The following is a 27144-nucleotide window of genomic DNA, read 5'->3' as shown; positions in this document are numbered from 1 at the left end:
TAAATCAGATAATTATTCTGCTCAGTACCTGCACAGGGCATTAGGTCAGGATTGTAGATTCACATGGACGCAACACGCTCAGGCTGAGTACTCATCATTTATTGTAAATCAGATTACAGGAAATCCAAAAGCTTCAAATTTAAACAATTGACAATTACATGAGTCAATCCCACCAAACATAAAAGAAATCCAGAAAGAGAAATTAAAACTTCAAATTTAAAGATACTTGGTCACAGTTTGAGAAGATAATTGAGTCAGTGGCTAATTAACACGATATTTAGATTTAGTGTCTCACTAATATCTTCCACATTAAAATCAATAAGCAAAAAACATTTGACCCGAGTTTCTGCACATACCAAGGGACCCGCGGCTCTCGTCACGATGCAAACCAAACCTGCGAAAGAAGGGACATTGCAGATTGATTAAAAACAGGCCTTTCACCTCATCACCACATGGGTGCAAACCACTCAAAACAAACCACCTTGAGATCTCAGCTCCAGTCTTACTCTCAGTCAGTCAGCCAGAAAATCTATTCAGAATCACGATATCCAATTTACAACTGCACAGGACTTAACAACATATTGATTCAGATTACTGACACTAGGATCCAACCCATAGAAAGCGTATATCAACAGTGACAGGTGCAGAAGGAAGGGGTCAGGACACTCACTTTGCAAACTTCAAGACCCTACAGCACATCGGTGATCATTATTCCTAGACACTAACTGGAAACTGCTTACCATTAAAGAACACTGTGCTTCACCGTTTGAATACTCTACACGTAATGTCTTAGTTAAATAACATAAATAAAATAAAACCATTACTTCAGTTAAGGGAGGTGAGCACATCATCACAAATTAACATGAGGAAAGAAAATGTCCCACTTCCCCAGTGCACAACATTAACTTACATGAAGCTTAGCATGTTAGTCCAGTGCGTAGCTGAGCAAGGTCGGTCCCAAGCTAAGGTTCAGTCTGCAGAGCTGATTTCAAACTGGTGCCTGTGATATCTCAAACATTTTATGCCACTGTGATGGTAACATTCCTGTACAATACTCAAACTTGGTCTAACCGTAATGAAATGACCATCAGCTGACATGTGAAATCAAAATATACTTGACTTTAACTAGCAACATATCTGGAATTGTGCAGTCTTTCAATCAATGAACCGACTGATGTCCCATAATCTGCCAAGGGAGTAAACCAATCACTAGGATATCTTGGTTACAACATGAGAAAAATCAAAACAATTTTTAGTGAGGCATTTTTGCTTCCTAGTCAATGATTTATAATATGAAAGAAAGCACACTGGTAATCATTTACTTTCTGGGCTCAATCATAATTCCCAACTGTCGGAGATACTGGGACATATTCTGCAAACCACTCAATCAAAATCATCTAGATCAGAACCACTGGGCATCAATTATATTTGAGATATATAAAATTGGTATCATCTTGAATTGCTTATGGTGTGAGCCCTACTTTAGTCATTATTCATACTGGCTTAAAGAACTTCATCTAAGGCTACAGCTGGCTCAGACTCTACGTACACACTAAAATGAATACTATCCATTCACTGATCTTTTTAAGTGCAATTCTAAACTGCAAATGCCACTCTGAATTCAACCACAGCAAAACCAAAAACCAAATGTAATTAGTCTTTCATGCAACACTTTTAAGCTGGATTCACTAGATTAACATCAAGAGTAGATGGAAAGCCCGTGTCCATTATTGTTAGGGCAGATATAAGATAAAATGAAGTTTCTTTGAAAGTGCCCAACTTCACACAAAACCAAATAGCTGCACCCATATCGACTAGAAGTCTACCGGCTTAAAACTGTCATCGATGAGATGTTAACCAAATTTTTGCTTCCGCCCTGTGTGTTGTCTGGAAAGGTTCATTTCAGGTTTCTCACACAGGCACTTTTGTGGTTTGATCTTTTTTAGTATTGCTTTACTCCTGATGATAGCCCATTTATTCAGAACTAAACTTACATTCATTTGCTTGGAATATAATAATCAAGCTATGTCTTCCCCCAGTCATGCACTTGATGTGAAGCAAATTGGGGAAAATTAACATTTTCACCCTCCAATCGGTTCCTCAGTTTTACTTCTGACTTGTTCTCTTTATCATTAATATGGCCATATGAAAATTATCCATTCAGTGGCAAACTAGGTCATTTACTGTGCCATACAGACAAAGGAAGTTCCAAGTTTATCACAGTTTTATGACAAGTTAGTTACCTCACCCCACTGGAAGAAGTAAAAGCACTACAGCTGATCTCGAAATCCATCTACCAGGATGGAAACGAAATTTTAAAATTATAAGTCAGGGATCTTGTACCCTATTGCAATTCAGTAACTGCTGGAATGCAAGTGACAGCCTGATTTGATCCGACTGTAGTAACATGCTTAGAGTGCTAAATGGCTCCTTGTCTTAGCTACCTTTGTACCGAGAGACAGAGTAGTGTCAAATTAAACTGTACTAAATAGTGTTGCTAAACGACTCATTGTTAAACTATGGAGAATCATTGAGTTTTTCCAAAGAATAAAACATCTATAAAGAGGAATTTCCCAATTCCTCTTTTAACCTCAATTCTTTTGTCTAATCCCAAAAGTTGAAAACTTTCTTGAAAGGCTTTTGAAGTATAGCTTGGTGTTACCTGTCCACTATTTCCTAACTGTCCTCACCTTTGCTCCAATTCTTTCTAGCTTTAGGCTGATTCGACCTGCACAACAGGTCATTAATATTTACATGGCATTTTCTCAACTTGAGAAAACAAAAGGGATCATATTGTCTGGATTCAGGCTAAACAATGGAAAAGAAACGGTCTCCATGCAAGCCTGTTTCTTCCAAAATCTGCCCAGCAATTGTGACTTGGACGAACAGGTCCATAGAACCCCAAGGCACAGCTAATCTTTGGCAGGCCAGTACGGCCCCCTAATAGAACTGTCATCAGTCCCTCGTATCGCTCATACATAGACACTACATATAACTTTGGGCCTATGTGGTGGTGAATAGGTTTGGCCATAGTTGGAAAAACAGATGTACTAGTGCTCTGTTGTGCCATGCTGCAACATGCAATTTTAGTTAATCAAAGTGCAGCACTTGTTCCAAAGACTTTAGGGGTCTTCACAATTGAATTTGTTTGCAAAATAACATTAGTCCTCACTGCTTACAAGACTAGGCTCGCCACACCAGGCAAGTACAAACAGTACTTAGTTTCAATGCTTTTTAAAGACTACTACCTTTTATGGCTTTTATTTTGAATGGATCACAACAAACAAAATTCAAAAAAAGCGTGGCAGAGAGCTGGATAGACAATATGCACAAAGCGTTTGACAGATCACAACTCATGCTCAAGGGGTCCTTGAACGAGGTAGATGCTTCTACTGCTAATAAGAACACTGACCGCCTTATTAAAGATAAATTATCCTCACCTTTCAGTTAGTATGCAGGGTACTGGGTGGCAGGGTACTGGGCGGCGGCTGCAGCAGCAACAGAGTACTGAGCAGCAGTGTACTGAGCAGCGGAGTACTGGCTGGCAGAATACTGCGCTGCAGAGTACTGTGCGGCAGAATACTGCGCGGCAGAATACTGCGCAGCAGAATACTGGGCTGCAGAATACTGCGCAGCAGAATACTGGGCTGCAGAATACTGCGCGGCAGAGTACTGGGCTGTCGCGTACGAATCTCTTGCTGCAGAATTTGTAGGGTCATACATAGTTGTAGAAACTGCTGTGCGCTCAAACCCATATCCAGTGCTCAAGGCAGGCATGGGTGGTGGACGACGTAAAGGGCTCCTGTCACGACCATAATAAGTAGTGGGAGTTGCCAGTGGCCGCCGCTCGTAGGGGTTTACTGCAGCAGGGATACGATCTCGCAGGGAAGTGCCGAGAGGCGAAAATGGAGCTGCCCGACCGTATGGATCTCCCACTGCTCCATACGCTCCTGCCCGATATTTCTCGTAGTAATCGACGACCCCGTATCGCTCATCGTAAAGTGGGCGCTCTCCGTACGCAGTTATAGGCCGCGCGGTCATCGAATACGGATCTATGTAATCGCGTGAATAGCCGCCATCAAAATTGCCATCGAGACCAACGCGATCTTTGGGGCACTCTTTAGACCAGTGGCCTTCTTTCCCGCAGCGGAAACAGCCGTTTTTATCGCCCATCCCGGGTTGCATCCGCAGCCGACTCTTGGAGAGTTCAACTTGTATCCGTTTGCCTTTAAAAGGAGACGCAATACAATATCAGTACCAAGTACATTAACCAGGCGCACTGGTAGACAGATCAGAATCAACGTGGACCTAACCTTTGTTGGCCAATTCAATATATAGATATCAAGGCTCAATAAATGGCTCAGAGAAAATTCACTGAGGTGCTGAGCCAGTCTAAGAAAGAAAGCTCATTTCCTGATCTATGATGAGTCATTTTACCTCAGCTGGAACAGTGATATATATACACTACAGCTGATCTCTGTAAACCCAGGCTATGCAGCAAGGTTGTGATGGGACGATTGGTGATTAATTTGACCTTATCATGGTGCAAACCAGACTATATCAGTGGGTCACCCATTACAAATCTATTGATTTTTATTTTCAATGACTTAAAAGCAAGATTGATAATAAAAAAAACACCGGCCAGTCCTGTGAATCTTCTCCAAATTCAAGCAGCTGGCGGATCTGACTTCACATATCCCACTTGCACATACAATCTACCATCAAAAGAAAAAGACCAACAAGAAAATAAATACTGTTTAACATGCTTCTCTGATGTCCTCAGGCAATTAAAATGTGGATATGAAACAAGAATTATTTATCAATACACAGTACTCAATAAATACGGCAGCTACAAGAGCAGGTCAGAAGCTAGGAATTCCATGATGAGTAACACACTTCTATATTCCTAATACCTGTCCACCATGTGCAAGTCAGGAATCTGAGAATACTCTCTGCTTGCCTTAATGAATGCAGCTACAACAGTCAAGTTCAACACCCTCCGAGACAATGTGCTGGATTGGCAGCATATCAGCACCTTCAACATTCACTCCCTTCACCACCTATATTGAAGCAGCAGTTTGTAAAACTTACTAGATGCACTGCAACTCCTCAGGGTTCCTTTGAAGGCACATTCCAAACTAATGACCTCTACCACTAAGGCTAGACCAACCTTTTCACATGGGGATCACTAAATCATGAGGGGCATAGATAAGGTGGATAGTAAAGGTCTTTTCCCGATGGTGGGGGAGTCTAAAATTAGAGGGCATACTTTTAAGATGAGATTTAAAAGGGACTTAAGCGGCAACTTTTTCCACACAGAGGGTAGCTCGAGCAGATGTACTGCTAGAGGAATTGGCAGATGAAGGTACAGTTACAACATTTAAAAGACATTTGGACAGGTACATGAATAGGAAGAGTTTAGAGGGATACAGGCCAAATGTGGGCAAGTGGGATTAGTTTTGTTTGGGAAACTTGGTTGTCATGGACAAGTTAGACCGAGGGTCTGATTCAATGCTGTTTGACTCCATGACTCTGCGGGGATGTCAAGGGCAGATCTGGCACAGCATTGTAAAAATTAGTTTAAAATGGAAAATTCCAAAGCAGCGTATTGATCAGTTAAATTAATGAGTAATGTATAAAAAGGGTCTCAAAAGCAGGCTGAGCTGCAGATCTGACTAATGAAATAATTTTTTTTGTCATCTTGATTAAGAAGCAGAGCAAGAGACACAGACATTGTAGACCCCAAGTCTTAATGACCAATTTAGCATATGGGAGTGTGGTGCAATGCTAGGTAATTGAGCTTAACTATCAATGATAATGTGTTCCCTCTGTGTTGCACACTTAACTGCCCAGGCTCTAATCCACACGAAAGCAGGGTCAGAAGCTGGTTGTGTTTCAAACCAAGTTTTCCTCCTCTCCCATCCTGTTTTTGGGCAAGTTTTTGTAGAGGAGGTGGTGGTGTAGGAGGGTGGGTGTTTGTCTGGATCCCTTCTTCCCATTCCCTCTTTTTCCCCCAGTGCCTCCCACTCTTTCTTATTTTCTGTCCACACACTCTCATGCTCTTGCTTTGCCACTGCCTGCCACAAACCTTTTTCCCTCTTCCACAAACCCAGTCTCTTCCCCACCATCTCCCACAAACTCACAGTCTCCCTCTCTGCTTCTTACAAACTCACATTCTCTTCCCCCACACCACTTCCTACAAGCCCAAACACTCTTCCCCACTGCCTCTCACAAACCTACTCCGTCTTCCAGTGCCACCCACAAACCCACTCACTCTCACACCTCCTTTCACACTGTCTGCCTCTTTTTCACACAGATGAACACATGCTTGTGTGACTCATTCCACTATTTTGAATACAGTCCTATAAGGTGTCTGCACTGTTCAAGAAGAAGTCTTCTTTTCCCAGAACATGCTCCCACTCTCAATTCTGAACTGGCTTGCTCCTCTCTCTGGGGTGTGCACACCCATACAGCAAACATTGTGCACCTTGCACCAACTTATCTGGAGTGGTCTGTCAGGCCTACACCTTTGTTCGACTTAGCTTCCCCACCCCCCACTCCATCACCATCACCTCCTCACCCCAGAACTTTACCCTTCATCTCGAAGCTCCAGTGTACTGAAACTTCAAAATGATCATTCCAACATAGCTTTTCACTGCTTCCTATTCAGAGTACCCCGTGCTTTGCTTTTGATAGGCTCACCTGTTCAGTGAACACAGGGAAACAACTGGCTCTAGCCAAGCAGCTCTGTAGCATCAAACCAACATCAACCGACCTTTCCGTGTTAGTCCTTCCATAATTTGGACAAGGACCTTCCATTGGCCACATGAACACTGGTCGGCTCAGCCTGACCTAAACGGGCTAGGGCAGCAGATGCATGGGAACACCACCACATTCAGCTCTCCTCTAAGTCACAAACCATTCTAACCGTCTTTGCAACGGTTGGTTGTACATACTGGTGGTGTACATACACCACCATCCTGTCAAAAGCAATTAGTAATGGGGAATAAATGGGGAAAAATGTTCCTCGCTAGTGATGCCCAAATCCCATGAATGAATAATAAAGAAAATATATGGCTTATTCTTTCTTCTCATGGAAATAAAAATTGTGGAACAGTATTACAGACTTTTGATCCAATATGACAAGCATAACACTACATCCTTATACTCAAACAGAGTTCCAAAAAACACGTTGCAAATTGTGAAGGCCTGCAAAGACATGATCAGACTCTGGTGCAATGTTACCACAGTCAAATAATCTATGAAACACAGAGTTTGGATAAAAATGTTATAGTCAGGAAAAGATATGACCATTCAAACAAAGGCAGATGCACCTCACAGTAAAGTGCAAGGAAACAGCTGTTAATTTAGAACAAAAAATGAACTAATGGTCAAAATGGGAGACCTGCCAAGATGTCGAACGCCAATGCAATTCGGGATTTAGGATGGCAGTTCTGATGAAAGGCATCGCGACTCAGAAACAATAATGGCTTTTCTCCTTGTGGATGCCGCCTGGCCTGCTGAGCATTTTCTGGTTCTATTTCAAGCAATAATAAATGTTAGCTCTCAGGGAATAAAATGCAAATAAAATGCATAGCAATGTGGGCTTCCTCCCAAGTCATGTAGAATATTGAAATAAAGAAGCAGTACATCAATTGCTGTAGTCAGATATGACTTGGAGGAGAGTTTTTTAATGCTGAGCCACGCTTGAGCAACATGCCCCATGCACACTACTTCTCTCTATCCCCTTCTATATTTTAAACATCATTTCCACCGGACTTTAAGTAACACCAGAGAAACAGATGCAGTTTGCAGAATATTCCTAGTCACACCATAAGCAATTCCACTAACGGGAAGACTGCTGTTTCTTGCTGCTCCAAAGACACTGCACCCTGCTTTCTTTACAAAGATGGTGCTAAAGCTGCTGTGTTTTTCAAGCAATTTCTGTTTTTATTTCCAATTTCCAGCATCCACAATTCTTTTGTTTTTTTGCTGTTTCTTGAGTTAGATGCAGAAAAATAAATCTCTGCAAAAGGTCTTGACCGAATCTGTAGTTGTTATATTACTTTTGTCCCTGAAGAGGGCACAATGACTGTAGGTTGCTTTGACAGAGCGAAATATAAGCTGTTGTTCTACCCTGCAAATTTCAAGGACTCTTCAGCATGGATGCTGTTATTAGGTTGATGGCTCAGTTGAAGCCACAATGTTGAGTACAAGCAGACAAAATTAACTTTATTGCTCAGCGCATTTTAGCTTCTTAAAGTTTTTTTTTCAGGTTAGGACAAGTTTTTGAAAGGGAAGGCCATTGACTTGTTCCATTTAAATATCACAAGGATACCAATAGCGAAAAATAAATGAATGGATGGTCCTAGAGCTGCAGGATTAAGACAAAAGACCTTTCAGAGATTAGTTTTAATAATTTGGAGGGCTTGCATTGATGCTGTTATGCTTCTCAGTCTGAAAACCTCAGATTAAATTATTGTGCTCAATTTTGGGGATAGTACCTGCAACTAAGAAACTGACAACACTTTGAAGATTTCTTCCCCCCCTGCCCCCATTGGTGGTGTTGTACAACACTTCACAAAGTAAACAAAAAAGTTCTTGATTTGGGCACATCACTCTGGTCAGGGCATCACTCAAGGCAAAATGCCCAAAATATAAAGAAATCCAAACATAATTAACCAAAATTATAATGCAACAAGGGCAATCATTAGTTATATTCTCCAGAATTAAATTCGTTCCATTTTACAGATCAGCCCAGAACAGGGAGCACAATTCCAACTGAGCTTGACCCAAGAGACAAGAACAAGAGTCAACCGTACAGCTATCCAAGGCTGCTCTGCTGTTCAATAGTATCACTGCTGATCTTGTGTTTCAACTCTAATTTGCAGTTCAATTAAAAGCAAATCAAGAAAAATAATTGCTTGAATTTGGGAAGCACGTATGAATAAGCAAATCAATATTTTAACAGGAAATTTTGGAAGTAGGGAACACTAAGAGTGTTTAAAAATAATGAGTTCAACAAGGTGAATTGAAAACTAAATGGAGCTAGTTAGCAGAGGGCATTAAAATGCAAAAAGTGGAATATATCTAATTCAATAAACAAGCATACAGAGAGACACTACAGGGCTCAGAGCAGGAAACAAGTATCAGACTAAATGGACTGAGGCTGATGCATCCCATGGGTTAGTTTTAGCTCTACTTATCCAATCTTTTAAGGGTATAAAATCAATGAAGTTTACAAGCTGCATTTCCATTTTTTTCTTCTGCAGACCTCCGAGGTCTGGCAGTGACTTCAATAAGTGAAAGTCAATGTTGTGAACGGTGTTCATGATGTGGAGGTGCCGGTGTGGACTTGGGTGGACAAAGTCAGAAGTCACAAAACACCAGATTATAGTCCAACAGGTCTATTTGAAATCACAAACTTTCGGAGCACTGCTCCATCATCACGTGAAATGGAGGGAAGAACACAGGCACAGAATATATAGGCTGACAGATAATGGGAAGATATTTCCAGGTAATTAAGAGTGTCAACAGTTAGGTACAAATAGTGTGAGTGGAGTGTCGACAGGCTGAAAAACAAGTATTTGCAGGTGATCAAAAAAGTGTCAAACAGTGTGAGTAAACTGTCAACAGCTGAATAACAAGTGAAGGGACGACTTATGAACCGATTAATTAAGGCAGAGAGATAATTACCAAGTAATCAAAAATAAGGTGGTGCGAGAGACAAAGCAAATGGCTGGAATAACGAGTAGGTAGAATCGCGTGACAAGGGTCTAACCAAAGTAACAAGTAAACAAAAAATGTACAAACTAATAAAGGTAGAGAGATAATAACAAATAATCAAAGTAATGGTGTCAAACAGAACTGTAAGGAAGATTTTACAAACACAGAACAGTATAGTGGGGTTACATGTAGCACGACATAAACACAAGATCACGTCCTCGTGAGTACAAAACTTGGCTGTCAGTTTCTGCTCAGCAATTGTGTTGTTGTGTATCTTGAAGGTCGTCTTGGAGGCCGCTTACCCGAGCAGAATCACTGAGTAAAAATTGATAGCCAAGTTCTACACTCGACCATGATCATGAGTTAATGTCACGCTACATGTAACCCTACCAAACTGTTCTGTGTTTGTAAAATCGTTCTTATTTATTTTGTTTTGACATTATTACCTTGATTACTTTTATTATCCCTCTACCTTAATTAGTTTGTATCATTTTTGATTACTTGTTACTTTTGTTAGATCCTCATCATGCGACTCTGATACCTATCATGTTATTCTAGCCATTTGGTTTGTCTCTAGCACCATCTTATTTCTGATTTCTTGTAATTATATCTCTGCCTTAATTAATCGGTTCACAGGTCATCCCTTCACTTGTTATTCAGCTGCTGACATTTTATTCACACCGTTTGACACTTTTGACCACCTGCAAAGACTTGTTATTCAGCCCATCGACACTCCACTCACACTATTTGTATTTATCTATTGTATTTATCTGGAATGATTTTGCCATTATCTCTTGTCTATATATTCTGTGCCTGTGCCCTTCCCTCCACTTTATCTGATGAAGGAGCAGCACTTCAAAAGCTTGTGATTTCAAATAAACCTGTTGGACTATAACTTGGTGTTGTGTGACTTCTGACTTCGTGATGTTGGCATGCCCATCGCTGTGAGCAAATCTTTGCAACTGCTGAGCACCGTACAGCTTAGAGTGATCGTTGGTTACAACATTCTAAACACCGTGATTTACACAGGTTACATCGTCTATAGAACTTTGCATTCAAGACAGAACAATTATGGCATTTATAAAGATAATAAATTATATACTTCCCAGGGCTATCATAGGTTCTGCACAGCACCAATTTTTTAAAAAAGGGGAAATAATCAAAATTTCAGCAAAGTTAGGCTGCTCCACTAATATTCATGTGCTCCTAACTCTGAAGTGTCAGTCAATGATGTTCATGTTAATGAGGTCATTTGCCCTATCACCTCACTAATACAACCACTTAAATCTTTGCTGCAATGCAGCTTCATGATCATCAACTTTCCCCAGGAAAATGTTGGATCGTCTAAAAGGAATATCAGTTCAGAAATGGAATCAATATGGAAACTTGCAGGCTTCAGAGTGTAATGGGTTATAGTGGTTGAAGAAAAGTACAATCAGCAACCACCTCCACCACCACTCCGCCGCACACACAGACAAGAAAAGGCAATACCATCGTTATGCAATACCCTAAGTAGGGTTTCAATAGCATATTCAGGTTAGCAATATTTTTACACTGTTATTTTAATATTAGAACACACAGCAGTGCAACTTTTGTTCTGGTTCTTTCTAACATGGATCATGACTAAGTAGAATATTTTGAACTCTGAAAATCATGTTTGTAAAGTCTTGAAAGAAGAATGAATATACCAATAGAAACACACAAGAGATACATATATCACTAAACATTGACAGCACAGATTACCAATCTTTCCTGTTGTAATGGTTAGTACAAATATCCACTCCTTGTCTATCCACTCACAAAAAAACTTGTATACGTTGCATATGCAAATTTTACTTCCTGCCATAAGTTCTGGGGAAAACCTTTGTTTCACCATTTTAATGGAAGAACATGAAGTAAGTCAATTACGTTTTTGAGCCAGTCACCCATTTTATCTCAACACCACATTGCTGCACTTTCCCCATATCCTAGAATTCTCCAGCAAACACAATCTACCAACCCATCTCAAAGATGCTCAATTAGTCTATGGGCTTGAGAATCCCAAAGATCAATGGCCCTCTAAAGAAATAATTTGTCATCACCTTAAATGCGAGACCCATTTTAAACTACAGCCCTGTGCTCCAAGCAGTGGAAACAGTTTCTCAGCACCTACTCTCCAATTGATCCTTATGACATCCTATAGCTTGCCAAGTTATAGCTTGCCAAGCCAAAAATTTCTCATTTTCTGAAAAGATCACCTTCAATCAACATTAATACATTAGGATTCATGGTATTAGATATAATTTTAGTCAGGAACCTCTCAAGTGGCTCCTTATCTAATATTTACTGAAAATCCAAGTTAATTAAATCCCTTGGAATCCTTTTATTTTGCTTACCTATCCTCAAAAAAACATTTAATTAACTTTATTTAATCATCTAAAGATTTTCTAAATATCCTGTTACCATGTAGTTAATAACAGATTCTAGCATTTTGCCTCCTACTGATGTTAAATGATTCATTTAACACCATTTTCTCGCTTCCTTTCTTAAATAGTGGGATTATGTTTAAAAAGAAACTTTACAAGTCTGACAGTCAAGAGAGATGCAAAGTTAACATTTCAAGTCACAATGACTTCTTTGGAACTGAAAGAGGCTAGAAAATGAAGATTTAACAGATGGTCAGATGCTCAGAGAAAAAGTTAAATGGACTGATGATCATAGAGGAGTTTTATGTAAAATGTGTGCAAATGGTTCATGTCAATGACCAAACACGTGGATGAAGGTGGAGCAGTGGATGTGGTATAGATGGATTTAAGTAAGGCGTTTGATAAGGTCCCCCATGGTAGGCTCATGAAGAAGGTACGGAGGCATGGGATAGGGGGTAATGTGGCAGATTGGATTCAGAATTGGCTGACCCTTAGAAGACAAAGGGTGGTATTGGACGGAAAATATTCAACATGGTGCTCAGTTACGAGTGGTGTACCAGAAGGATCTGTTCTGGGTCCTCTTCTATTTGTGATTTTTGTAAGTGATTTGGATGAAGGAGTGGAAGGGTGGATTAGCAAGTTTGCGGACGATACGAAGGTAGGTCACGTTGTGGACAGTGCGAAGGGCTGTTCTAGGTTACAAAGGGACATTGATAGAATGCAGAGCTGGGCTGAGAAGTGGCAGATGGAGTTTAACCCTGAAAAGCGTGAGGTGATTCATTTTGGAAGGACAAACTTGAAAGCAGAATACAGGGTTAACGGAAAGATTCTTGGCAGTGTGGAGGAGCAGAGGGATCTTGGGGTTCATGTTCACAGTTCCCCGAGAGCTGCCACCCAGGTGGAGAGAGTTGTTAAGAAGGTGTATGGTCTGTTAGCTTCCATTAATAGAGGGATTGAGTTCAAGAGCCGTGAAGTTATGCTCCAGCTATACAAAAGCCTGGTTCGGCCACATCTGGAGTATTGTGTCCAGTTCTGGTCACCTCATTACAGGAAAGATGTGGAAGCGTTAGAAAAGGTGCAGAGGAGATTTACCAGGATGTTGCCTGGAATGGAGGGAAGGTCTTACGAGGAAAGGTTGAGAGAGCTAGGGCTTTTCTGTTTAGAACGACGAAGGATGAGAGGTGACTTGATAGAGGTGTACAAAATGATCAGAGGTATAGATAGAGTAGACAGCAGAGACAGTAGATAGTAGACTTTTTCCTAGGGTGGAGGTAGCTTTACGAGGGGACATAGTTTTAAAGTGAAAGGAGGTAGATAGATATCGGGGAGACGTCAGAGGGAGGTTCTTTACTCAGAGACTGGTAGGAGCGTGGAATGCATTGCCGGAGAGGGTAGTGGAGTCGGCCTCATTAGGGGCATTTAAGCGGCTATTAGACAGGCATATGGATGATAGTATAAGGTAGCAGTGGAGGTGAGATAGACCTTAGGTTTAGGGTAAAAGTTCAGCACAACATCGTGGGCCGAAGGGCTGGTACTGTGCTGTACTGTTCTATGTTCTATGTTCTAATTGTATAAAAAGGGTTGGCTTTACTATGAGTAAACACATTAAAACAAGATCTGAGAGGGGGTGATGTGGAGAGGGCATAATCGACATCAAGGACAGTGTTAATGCTCCCAAGCTGTTGAGCTCAATGTCAATTCCTCAAGGCTGTAAAGTATCGAAGTGGAAAATGAGGTGGTGTTCGTCCAGCTTGCACGGGACTTCACAAAAGCACTGTAGTAGGCCAAAGAAAAAATAATAGCATGACAGCAGCATGCGTACCATAATGGCAAGCAACTGGAAGGGTGGCGACGCCAGTTGCAACACCAAAATTAAACAGGGCGACCACTTTGCAGAATAGAGCATGAGAATAACTCTGACCTTTCAGTTGCTTGGCATTTCAATACACCATCTTGCTCTCATGCTTACATGTCTTAGATTGCAAAGTGTCAGTTAGAAGCTCAACACAACAACTCATTTTCTGCTGAAGCACTTTACAGCCATCATCCTCAGCGCTCAATTCTGACATCAACAACTTCAGAGCACTAACCATTGTCCCCATTTTGATCAAAACTCCTCTCCATCTCCACTCCTCCACCTCCCCACCCATGTCCTGTTTAAATGGATTTAGTCTGTGAAGCCAACCTACTTTCTACTATTCACACCAACCATTACTAGCCATTTTGTATCTACAATTTTCTTCTCTTATCATTAGCATGTCGTTTGCTCTGGGCACTCTCATCATCCCTGGAGAGGGAGAAACAGAGTTACATATTGTACTGAAACATTAACTCTTGTTTTTCTCTCTCCACAGATGCTGCCAGACTTGCTAAATTTCTCCTGCATGTGTGTTTGTTTCAGATTTCTAGCACAAACAATATTTTGTTTTTATTACACACCTGCTGTCTATTTGGGACTCTGGGACTATCATTTTCCAGCCCCTTTCAGTTCCAAAGAAGAGTCATATCATAGTCGAAATGCATAAATACTGCAAGACTTGCTGGGTTTAATACCCCAAAAATTAAATAATAATAACTAAACTGTGACCTACCACTTGACTGGCCTGTGAAAATTATGAACAGATCTCTCTACCACAGTAACCTTGTGCTTTGCCAGATTTTTCAAATTTTGCTCCCTCTCTCTCTCTGCTATTCTCCTTCAATTGACGAGATTTTAATATCTATACATGTTTCCTAATCAAATACTTCCATGTTGCACTATGCTGCAACTTGCCGCAATCTGCCAGATATTTTCTTTGGCTTTTTCCTGCTTAAACCAAAAAGCTACTTATATCCAACAGCTCCTAGTTTGGACAAAAGGTCCTTTATCCTATATGCTAAGATTACGTAGTTCTTCCTCTCTGTGTCTAACCTGCATATCAGTAAAAACATTTTTCTCATTTTTATAACAGATGATTTCATACCCTTCAGCACTCTGATTTCAACTACAAAAACAATGTGATCAACAGAACCAAAAGGGTGTGTGGACTTATCATCAGTAATGACCAACACTTCTGTCATTTCAATATAACAAACTTAAGAGCTAAAACACCCATGTTCCCTGCATCCCCACAAGGCAGTCACATTTTTGTTATAGGCTTAACCCTACAAACACAGACATTTTGCCTGACCCCATTATTCCTTGGTCCAGTATTGTTTTACTTCCCTATTTCTCTTTCTTGAAGTGTGCCAATGCTGCTCTACATTCCTGTAAACTGCATGCGCAACTCTGCCAAGCAATCACTGACTCCTTTTCAGGACCTATACTGGTAGATCAACATTTCCTACGTTATTTATCACAATAAGCCAATAAGCTGGCCAGTGAAGCAAAATTCTTAACGCTTTCTAAGCCTCATACCTGACTCCACAGTCATTCCATGTTTTTCCAGCTATATTTCTGCTATATTTCATGTAATTTACCTTCTAGAGTTAATCGCGTATAAGATGGCACAAGTATGACTAAAAATTTGAATATAAAATACAATAGTTCCGTGGAGAACTAAAGGAGCATTACACAGCTGAAGATGCAAACTTTCGGATAAGATGCTAAATGGAGGCCCAGGTTCCGGTCTCAAATGGGAATGCAAGATCCCATGACAACATTCACAGAAGAGCAGAATTCTCCCTGACATCCTGATAAACACATGCCCCTCAGTCAAAATTCACTTAACAGTTTTGTAGTTACTAACCCTAGTGAAGTCATGGAGTTCAGCATGCACAAATTGGTTGAAGCAGTGCCTACACTGTAACACTGCCGACACACCAAACAACTTAATTGGTTGCAGGTAGGGGAGGCTATGGCCTTCTAGTATTATCACTAGACTGTTAACCCAGATACCCAGGTAATGTTCTGGGGTCCCGGGTTTGAAACCTGCCACAGTAGGTGGTGTACTTTGAATTCAATAAAAGTCTGGAATTAAGACTCTATGATGACCATGTATCCATTATCAATTGTCAGAAAAACCCATCTGGTTCACTAATGCTTTTTAGGGAAGGAAACTGCCATCCTTACCTGGTCTGGCCTACATGTGACTCCAGGCCCAAAGCAATGTGGTTGACTCTTAACTGCCCTCTGGGAATTTAAGGATGGGCAATAAATGCCAGCGACACCCTCATCCTGTGAATGAATTTTGAAAAAAGCATACTTTGGGAGTCCCAGAAGGAGTCAGATAAATGCAAGGTTAATGTTGCATCATGACAATAATACAATAACACAAAGACCATTTTGGGCACTGAACTCCCTGTCCAATTGCACTTAGACACATCTCCAAATTATCCCTTTGTCAAGGTAAAGAAACTGATTTTCACCAAGTCATTAGGAATATCTCCAACCTGGGAGAACTTAGATCAAATATATATTTAATAAAACAGGAGTGGACATAACTCCAGCCACTCTTGACTGATACTTTTCACGTAAAGCAACATAATTCTAGACTCTAATTCAATTGCCTCAGGACATGAAGTTGACAAGATGATGCACACAAAACAAAATCACTGTTCGCATGTAGTAGAAATTAAACATTATCTGCATTAAAAAGATTTTTCAAAACACATTTGCAGATTTTAAAAAAATGTTAAGAGAACCAAGATCATCTTTTGAACAACGACAACATAAGCAGCCACTGAAATCATGAAACACAGCTAAAGTATCACAAGAAGTGCAGTGACATGAAAACAGTTCCTTGAAGGATAATACTCGAGATTTATTGGTGAAGGGATTCAAGGGTCAGAATCATAGAGTTGTACAGCATGGATACAGACCTTTGGTCCAACTTGTCCATGCCGATCTTAATTGACAGCATTTGGCCCATATCCCTCAAAGCCCTTCTATTCATATACCCACCCAGGTGCCTTTTAAATATTGTAATTGTACCAGCCTCCACCAGTTGCTCTGGCAGCTAATTCCATACACAACACCCTTGGCATGAATAAGTTGCCCCTTGGGTCTCTTTTATATCTTTCCCCTGCCACCTTAAACTATTCCCTCTAGTTTTGGACTCCCATGCCCTGGGAAAAAAAGACATGGGCCATTCACCCTATTCATCCCTTATGATTTTATAAACCTCTATAAGGTCACACCTCAGCCTCTAACGCTCCAGGGAAAATAGCCGCAGCCTATTCAGCCTCCCCTACAGCTCAAATCCTCCAATCCTGGCAACATCCTTGTAAGTCTTTTCTACACCCTTTCAAGTTTAACAACATCTTTCCCATAGCAGGGAGACCAGAAGTGAATGGAGTATCCCAAAAATGGCCTATTCAATTCCCTGTACAGCCAAAACAAGACACCCCAAACTCCTGTACTCAATGCACTGACATAATAAAGGCAAGCGCACCAAAAGCCTTTTTCACTACCCAGTCTACCTGTGACTTCACCTTCAAGGAACTATGAGCCTGCATCCCAAGGTGTCTGTTTGGCAACACTCCCAGGACCCTACAATTAAGTGTATAAATGTCCTGATTTGCCTGACCAAAAAGTAATATCTTATGTTTATCTAAATTAAACTCCATCTGCAACTCATTGGCCCATTGGCCATCTGATGAAGGTACTGTCAAACTCTCAGACAGCCTTCTTCACCGTCCACTACACCCCATGATTTAAAACCTGGTAATAGTTACTTGTGAAAAATGAATTTCCTGCTTTCATTCAACTGTCACTTTACCATGGACAGGAGTTGCTTAATCTTCAATCTTACCATTCGATTACAGGTCAATGGAACAGAGTTCCAAGCTAGTTTTGTTTGATTATTTTGTCTAGTCAGCCTTAATCTAGTGCTTAACACAAGCATTGAAACAACTCCCTCAGAGAAGCCACATAAGGTTTTGCATGGCCTGTAGAAGGTGTTGAATTGGTGCAATATTGAATGCACTTCTGAATCTGGGGTTCAGTAGAATCGTTCACTTTGTGTGCAACATGCACTGCACTGAAGTGGCAAGCTCTACATGAGCAATTTTAACAGGCAGTAGCATATGAATACTTGCGAAGATTCCAAGGTGCTGTTTCTAAACAACTGAGAGAACTGAGCTAAAATTTGCAGCGCACCACCTTCTTCCGCCAAGCCAACATTCCTGTCTCATGGCAGGGAAGAAAAATAGAATGGCAAATAAGGGTCATGAGGGGACTTGAGAAAATGCAGATTGAGCAATGTGGGCTCCAGAAAGGGAGGAAACGAGACAATGATGCTGCAGAGAGCAAAAGGGTACTGGTGGGACCCAGAATTTCCTGCAGGACCAAAAGCAGCAGCAACATCCTAATGAGCTTAGATAGAATCAGAAATAATAGTACGAGTGACACCTGGGCATAAATAAGAAAATATTGCTTCCACTACTGGGCAAATGAGGAACAAGGAAGGTAGTGGTGGGGTTTGCCGGATTGGGGGGTGGGTGAGGATGGAGAGAGAGTGAGAGACTGATTGTTCTCAGTAACACAGACAGCACAACTTCTGATATTACATTGCAAGCTCCAATAAACCTCTATAAGGTCACACCTCAGCCTCTAACGCTCCAGGGAAAACAGCCCCAGCCTATTCAGCCTCCCCTACTGCTCAAACCCTCCAATCCTGGCAACATCCTTGTAAGTCTTTTCTACACCCTTTCAATACATTAGGAAGAAGTACAGGGTCCAACTGGAGGCTAAAGTCAATGCTATGCAACAGTTCTTTGCTGCACACTCCAAAAGGGGCAAGGGAGTTTATAAAGAAAAAGCAAAATTGCTGTCACCTCTTCACTGGTTTTGAGACTTAAAGGCTAATGTACAATTATAGAAAATCTACTTGTAACTTACACCAGCATGTGCTGCACCTTGTTTTCCATGTGTCTCACAGGATGGTCCTTAAACAAGCACACGGAGTTTTGGATATTTTAAACTGACCACATAGTCATTTTGAGCAACCACCTAAAAGCAAAGGTAACTAATATGTTGTCAATCATGCCTCTGATGCAGGGCCTCATGCTTGAAACTGGTATACATTGTGCACGGTTTATGCTCAAATAAATTGGAAAATTGCATTGTAATTTCTACCCCAGTGCCCAAATAACTTGTGCTGGAAGCAGCTTACATCAAAATTAGACCAACATATCAAATATAAGTTGAGTTTGATACCCATCCATCGGTGAAGAGGGAGCTTTACTGCCCATCAAATCGACCCCGACTGACTCACGAGTGTTTGTTGCTAATGGGATGTAATGTAATGTGTAACAGTCCACAGCAGCAACATTCCCTAGTTTGATGAGACAAAAAATTCCAGTTCGTATGATATAGTCAGACATCAACTGAGGGGGCTTCATCACAGTTAAAATCTAACTTTGTCTCACACAACAGTCAAAGAACAGAAGAGATCTCTGATCAAGTTCATTGGTACAACATTTAATCTTAAAATGGCTTCCACCTCATGAGTATGCTATGATAAATAATGTTACATTTGGACTAACAGACATACCGAAGTGAGGATAAGTGAATTGTCATCAAAACTTAGAGAGAAGCTTCAACTATTTTTATGTTTATCCAGGAAATTCAGTGCCCAAGGAAAAGAGTACAAGACACTTACCAGATATTATCAAAATGTTGCAGTTTGTTTTAATGTTCACCAACTGATAGATAAAAATGAACAACATAAAGAGACAAAACTACCTTTGTAAAGGAGAAAGGGGCAACATCAAGTATAACTTACTGAGATGCACCCAATTGGCAATTACTTGGTAGCAAAAGCTAACCAAGGAAACAGACACTCATATCCAACCCATAAAATGGGAACAATGGTGTCTCCATTGCTTACAAGAAATCTACATGAATAGATCTTTTTGAACTCAGTTTAACAACCTTAGAAAGGCTGCAACGTAGCCAATGTAGACAACTGTCTAACTGTTAAATTCTGGTGATTCAAAGGACACCCTACACAATTTTTTTTTTTCTCTCTCGTTTTAAACTCTACTGGCTGTTCATAAAACATCTCACAATACTGAGTGCTCATACACACTACACCCATCCAGTACAAATTGTAAGTTCGAAGTAGCAGTTCAGTAGGTGGGGAGAATTGACTATATAATGGAAATGTTAAGTAGACAATCCATGTAGCAAATATAAAGAAACCATCAATACATAGCTATTATTAACAGAACTCACAGGCCTATAGTTTTATTTCTCCTGCATTATGGTGTGGAAAATAGCAATACACCCACCTTGCCATCACCTAGCATCTACTATGGCTGGAAATTATACCATTACTCTTTGAGGCAGCATTCCAGACAGTGAACCTCAGTCAAGACTTCAGATAGGATTGCAGCCCATGCAGAAACCCTTTACCAGTTCACATATTGCAAGAGAGGCACAAGGCTCAAAGATTTGGGAAACTCAGACACTGCATAAGATGCACTGTGACTGAGTGAATTTCATTATTTAAAGATCCCCAATATCTACAGGCCTGACGGACAATACTTGCGCAACCACTGAGGTTCAAATAGAACATCTCAAAGCCCAAATGGCCCACACCAATCCAGCAATTTCACCTTTGAATTCTGTGCCATCCAGCCCCCTGATGGCCTCCATGGCATCTTCGCTCCTCTCCATGTGCACAAAGGCGTAGTCCTTAACGATATCGCATTCTAAGACGGTTCCATACTCCTCAAACTTGGCCTGCAACTCCTGACTAGTGCAGCCAGCTGCAACATTACCCACGTGCAGCTTGGTCGAGGACTTGGACACACTTTTGCTGGCCTCCACGTTAATGGAGACCCCATGCAACTTGTAGTGGTGGAGGTTCTCAATCGCCTCCTTGGCTGCTTCCCGGTCCTTCATATGCACAAAGCCATAATTCTGTTCAAGGAGAAGAAGATGTGAAATTAGTAACGTAATACTGATAATATTAAGACAGTCTGATTAAATCTCCTCCTTTCAAACAGAAGTAAATCATTGTGTGTCACAGTAAAATTTATGTACTGTCAAACCATTCAAATCGCAATTAAGTGACAACATAATGATTGAATCAGAAATTTACAATGCAAAAGGTCCCATTCAAATCAACTTGTCTGTGCTGGCTGATAAAGGACTAACCAACATTAATCCATTCTATTACATGATCTGTAACTTTGTAGGATATGGCACATGCATTAAATTCATGTATTAAATGCAATAAGGCTTTCTACTACAACCATTATCTCAAACAGTGAGTTCCAGGCCCTCACAACTCTTAGTAAAAATTGTACTTTTCAACACCCAACCCATTGCTTTAAATATATTCTCATCACCCTGTCCATGGGTTCTTTCTAACCAGAGCTCTCAATTTCATCCATCCATGGACTCTGGAAAACGTCACCGTGGTGCTTAGATATTGCAGATACTGGAGATCCGAAATTTAAAAAAAAATAGTTCTGGAAAACCTCAAGAGGTCTGGAAGCATCTGTGAAGAGAGAAGCTGAGTTAATATTGCAAGTGTGTTATGATTCCTCTTCTGATTCATCTTGAAACATTAGCTCTTCCTTCTCTTATGACAGATGCTCCAAGCCTGCTGAGTTTCTCCAACACTGTGGAGAGAGAGATCGAATTAACATTGAGAGGCTGATAATTCTTCTTTGACTGGCCTTGAAATGTTAACACTTATTTCTCTTTCTACAGATAGGCCAAGCCTATTTCTTTTTTCAGCACTTACTTTCTGTTTTTATTACAAAATAAGCAAACTCAGACAGGTAGAAACTCGGGATGAATTTGGTAACATTGGATGATAATTGATTGCTCAGTGGAAACAACAGGGTATTGTCAAAAAGATTGACAATATCGAAATTAAGGGTAATGGAGAGAAAGTCAAAGATTTTACAGCCTGAAAGAGGCCCTTTGGCCAAATGCATCCATGCCAGTCACTAAGCAACTATCTATTCTTATCCCATTTTCTAGCACTACTTCTGTTGCCTTGTACGTTTTTATGTTTCAAGAGCTCATCTTAATACTGCTTCAAAGTCGAGGGTTTTCACTTTTATCATTCTTTTAGGTAATAAGTTCCAGATATTATCAACCTTCAGAATGAAAATGTTTTCCTCAAATCCTCTCTAAATCTTCTTTCTCCTTAGCCCAAAACTGTGCCCACTGGTATTCACCCCTGAGGGTAAGGTTTCTCCCCATCTATGCCCTCATACTTCTGCACAATTCAATTGGATTCCCCCTCAACCTTCTCTACTCTTAAGAAAGGCAGGAGTTGCTTATCTTGTCTCTTTTCATATCAGAATTGCTTCAGCCCTGACAACATCCTGATGAATCTCCTCTGCACCCCGTCCAGTGCAATCATATCCTTCCTATTGAATGGTGACCAGGACTCCACACAGTACTCCAGCTGTGGCCAAAAAAAATGTTCCATATAGCTCCACTATAACCTCCATGCTCCTGCATTCAATGTCTAGGCTAATAAAGGCGAGTACAACAATGCCTTTCGCTAGTGCAGCTGGAGAGGGTTTAAACTAAAATGAGAGTGGGTGGGTGGGGAAAAAAAGGGCAAAACCAAAAGGTGGAATGGAAAATTGAAAAAAAAGTGACAGAACGACAAATCAAAGCAAGAATCAAACAGGTCCACAGTAGAAAATGGGACTAAGAATGCCAAAAAGACAAGCCTAAGGCCTGGTGTCTTAACACACTTAACATTCACAATCAAATGGATGAATCAATCACGCAAATTGATATGAATGAGTATGATATAATTGGAATTATGTCTGCAGGTTGACCAGTAATAGGAACTGAATATTAGAGATATTTAGTTTTTAGGAAGAAGAGACAAAAAGGAAAACGAAGTTGGGTGGCATTGCTGGTGAAAGAAGACATTAAGAAAATAGCGAGGAAGGATATTTGTGAAGTGTAATCTGTATGGGTAGAGCTCAAAAACATCAATGGGCAGAAAATGATAGTGGGGATTGTATACAGTCCCCAAACAGTCGTGGAAATATTAGAAAAGCCATTAGATAGGAAATAGAGACCAAGAAAAAAAGATACAATTGTAATTATGGGTGAGTTTAATCTGCATGTAGATGGGGAAAATCAATTCAGTAATGATGTTGTAGAAGAGGAACCCCTGGAGTTTGTACGAGATGATTTTCTGGATAAGTACGTTGAGGAACCAGCTGGGCACTGCCAACTATTCATTTCTAATTGCACAATCTAGTTGTGCGAGGCTCATTGGGGAAGAGCAACCACAACAACATCCTTCCTCAGATAAAATGACCAAACTACAATCATCCTGCTGTAGGTTTCACCAAGGCCCAGCAGAATTGCAGCACGACATCCCCAGTACTCAATCCTCTCACTTAAAGACCAACATACCATTTGCCTTCTTACTGCCTGCCGCATTTCTTGACACCAAGATCTCATAGCACCTCCTGCTTTCCCAAATTGTTGCTATTCAGCAGTAATAATCAGTCATAGAGTCATAAGGCATGGAAAAAGACCCTTTGGTCCAACTCTTCCATGCCGACCAGGTTTCCCAAACTAAACTCGTCGCAGTTGCCTGTGTTTGGCCCATATCTCTTTAAACCTTTCCTATTCATGTACCTGTCTAAATGTTGTAACTGTACCTGCATCTGCCACTCCTATTGGCAGATCATTAGATATATGTGTGAAGAAGTTACCCATCAAGTCCCTTTTAAATCTTTCTCCTCTCACCTTAAAATTGTGCCCTCTTGTTTCGAATTGTTTTACCCTAGGGAAAAGACCCCAGCTGTTCACTTTATCTATGTCCCTCATGATTTTATCAACTTCTATTAGGTCAGCCCTCAACCTCCTATGCTCCAGGGAAAAAAGTCTGTTTATCCAGCCTCTCCTTATGACTCTCACTCTCCAGTTCCAGCAACATCCTTGTAAATATTTTCTGCACCCTTTCAAATTTAATAATATCCTTCCATAGCAGGGTGACCAGAACTGTACACAGTACTCCAAAAGTGGCCTCACCAAACATCTGTATAGCTGCAACATGACATCCCAACTCATTTACTTAATGCTTTGACCAACGAAGACAAGCATTCTTCACTACCCTGTCTACCCGTGATGACTACTTTCAAGGAACTATGTACGTGAGCCCCTATGTCTCTCCGTTCAACATAACTCTCCAGGTCCCTACCATTAACTGTGTAAGTCCTGCCCTAATTTGTCTTAGCAAAATTTTACATTCATCTAAATTAAACTCCATCTACCACTCCCTGGTCCACTGGCCCAGCTGGGTGGATAATCTCACATTTATCCATTTATACTTCATATGCCATGCATTTGCCTATTCATTCGACTTGCCCAAATCATACTGAAGCATCTCTGCATCACCCACCAACCCAGCCTTCTGTCATCTGCAAACTTGGAGATCTTACATTTAGTTCCTTCATCTAAACGGTTTATATATTGTGAATAGTTGGGTCCAAGCCACTTATGACACCTAGTAGTGGAGACCCCCTCTATCCTGCCCTGTATCAATTCCAGTTTTACTAGGGATCCTTGATGTCAGAATGGGCTAAATATGGCCCTCTAGTCAAGGACTGTCACTCTCACCTCACCTGTATAATTCTCCTTTGTTCATGTTTGAATTAAGGCTGCAATGAGGTCAGGAGCTGAGTGGCCCTGTCAGAAACAGGGTATGTCAGTGTTGTTGCTAAAGAGCTGCCTTACACAAGGCCTTGGTAAGACTACACCTGGAATATTGTGCGCAGTTCTGGTCTCCTTATCTGAGATAGGGTATTTTGGCTATGGAAGGAGTAAGAAGGGAAACAGGAATGCACCTGGTCAATGGAGTTTAGCAGAACGACGGGGTGATCTTATGAAAACCTGTAAAATTCTGACAGCACCAGGACAGGGTAAACACAGGATGGATGTTCCCAACAACTGGGAAGTCTGCAAACAGGTGGTGAGGAGGGGGTTGCTGTGAGATGGCAGAGTTGGTGGGGTGAGGGGAAGCTAATGGGGTAAAAGAGGGGAAATGGGGTGGGGGGGGCGAGTATAAGGGGCGGGGATAAGAGAGAGGTGGGACAATGGGGATAGAAGGGGCGGGGGAACGGAATGGGCGAGGAGGAAGGGGTGGTTGGGTAAGAAAGGGAAAGCATGATGGGGAGGGGGTTGGGAAATGGGGGGGATATAAAGGGAGGGGAGTACAAGGAGCGGTGGAATTGAACCCCACCTCCCCAAAACTGCACCCACGTGACCATACCGACCGAGACCCCACCCCCACACTTTACTCACTCACTCACTCACTCACTTTGATCAGGTCGCATTCGCTCACGGAGCCGTACTTCTCGAATAAGGCCCGGATTTCATCGGCGGTCGTCGGCCGTGGTAGATTACCCACGAAAATCTTCACCATCTCTTTTTTGTTTCCTTCCCCCCCTCCCCCCACCCCCCCCCCCCCCCCCCGAAAAAAAAGACAACGTAAAAGGAACGACCCTTCGACCAGGGAAAAGAATGGGGTGAGCGTACTGAGAGAAGAGAAACAAAAACAAATGCGATAAAGTGATGACCACCCCCTGAACCTCCACGCAAAAGCTTGACAGTTGCCCTCAGCCAGCAAACGAACAACAAAAAAATGGCGAAACCCCTCTCTCTGTGCTGCTCCAGGTTGCCGCCCATCCCCGCCGTTCGCGTCCGATGATTGGCAGGCAAAGGCGTCAGTCACCCGGCCGCCTGAGCCCGCCCCCTTCGCACGCGCGTATTGGCCTGCCCCCGTCGTCCCCTGGTTGTGACTGGAGGAGGTGCTGCCAATCACTGTGGTCGCGCCGTCACTTCCGTTCGTTTGATTTCAACGGTTTCGGCGCTGGTACCACCAACAGCTCGTGTGCTACAAAGACAAAAAGTCGCTGGAAAAACTCGGCGGGTCTGGCAGCGTCTGTGGAGAGAAGTCTGAATTAACGTTTCGGGTGCGGTGACCTTTCTTTAGAGCTTCAGTTCTGATTTGCACCATCCGCAGTTCTTTCGCTTTTTTTAAGTGCTGGTGGTGGGTTTGAATGGTTCTGGAGTAGGCGGAGATTTTCAGAACTGCTGATGCTGGAGTCTGTCATAACACAGTGTGGAGCTGGAGGAACACAGGCAGCAACAGAGCAGGAAAACTGACGATTTGGGTCGGGACCCTTCTTCAAAAATGGAGTAGGTGGGATGTGATCCCTCGTTTCCTGTCCCCGAGCTAGGGACACAACCACTGCAATGTTGAAATCGAATTTCAAAAGATCACTACTAAAATGTATAACTTAAGACTTGCATTGAACTTGAAATGGCAACTGTCTGTTCACTGCTACAATTTGTGTCCTCAGTTTGTGCGCAATCATCCTCACTCGGAGTTAAAACTCACTCCAAGTTTCGTAATATTAGCAAGTTGTGAAATGCTCGCAGCCTGTAGAAACACAGCACCAAATTTGCGCATTAAATGTTTGTGCTGCCTTCTTGAGGTATGTTTTGCCTTTTCGCCAAGAAAAGTCAAGTGATTGGTATATCTACACGTTTGGTTTTCAAATGATCAGAAAGAGGTAACACAGCATTGCAAAACTTAAGTTCATGCCTGCTGACCCTGCTTGAATTTCTTGAAAATGTGTCCAAAGTAATGAACATAGGAGTGTCAATGAATGTTGTTGATATGCTTTTCCAGAAGGAATTTGAGGATACTCTCTCAAGTCGGGTGAAGCACAAGGAATTGAAAGATAAGTTATTGACCTGGTTAGGATGTAGACTGGATGTAAACCAACATTAGGTAGGGAGTAACGGTAATGGATAGGATATTCATAAGGATTTATAAGGATAATTAGCAGGATATGTGGAGTGGTGAGCTGCAAGACTCTCCAAAGAACACCCCACCCAGACCCATTCCTCTGTCCTATAACACTGCATTTCCCATAGCTAACTTACTTAGCCTACACATCCCTGGACACAATGGGCAATTTAGCATAGCCACTCCACCTAATCTGCACATGTTTGCACTGTGGGAGGAAACTGAAGCACAGAGGAAACCCACGCAGACACAGGCAGAACATGCAAACTCCA

At 41.5% G+C, this 27144-nt stretch overlaps 1 protein-coding gene across 7 annotated transcripts in view; it reads right to left on the bottom strand.

Moving 5' to 3' along the window:
• The window catches only part of LOC109938910 (RNA-binding protein 4B-like), a 204992-nt gene extending 179255 nt beyond the window's left edge, over positions 1–25737 (bottom strand). For 2 of the 7 annotated variants that reach the window (XM_048616958.1, XM_048616957.1), the window contains exons 1-2: positions 25376–25737; positions 20673–20979 (exon numbers count right to left, since the gene is read on the bottom strand). In XM_048616958.1, coding sequence (XP_048472915.1) covers positions 20673–20979; positions 25376–25480 — 412 coding nt within the window. In that variant the 5' untranslated portion in view covers positions 25481–25737. Of the gene's footprint in view, positions 1–77; positions 395–3440; positions 4227–20672; positions 20980–25375 lie in introns of those variants that run through there. The other 5 variants (XM_048616960.1, XM_048616956.1, XM_048616959.1 and 2 more) reach the window with 5 other exon arrangements.
• Positions 25738–27144: the final 1407 nt, after the last annotated feature.

Source organism: Rhincodon typus, chromosome 35 (assembly GCF_021869965.1).
Source record: "Rhincodon typus isolate 14 chromosome 35, sRhiTyp1.1, whole genome shotgun sequence".
Classification (NCBI taxonomy): Eukaryota; Metazoa; Chordata; class Chondrichthyes; order Orectolobiformes; family Rhincodontidae; genus Rhincodon; species Rhincodon typus.
This window is presented reverse-complemented; position numbering and strand designations above follow the sequence as displayed.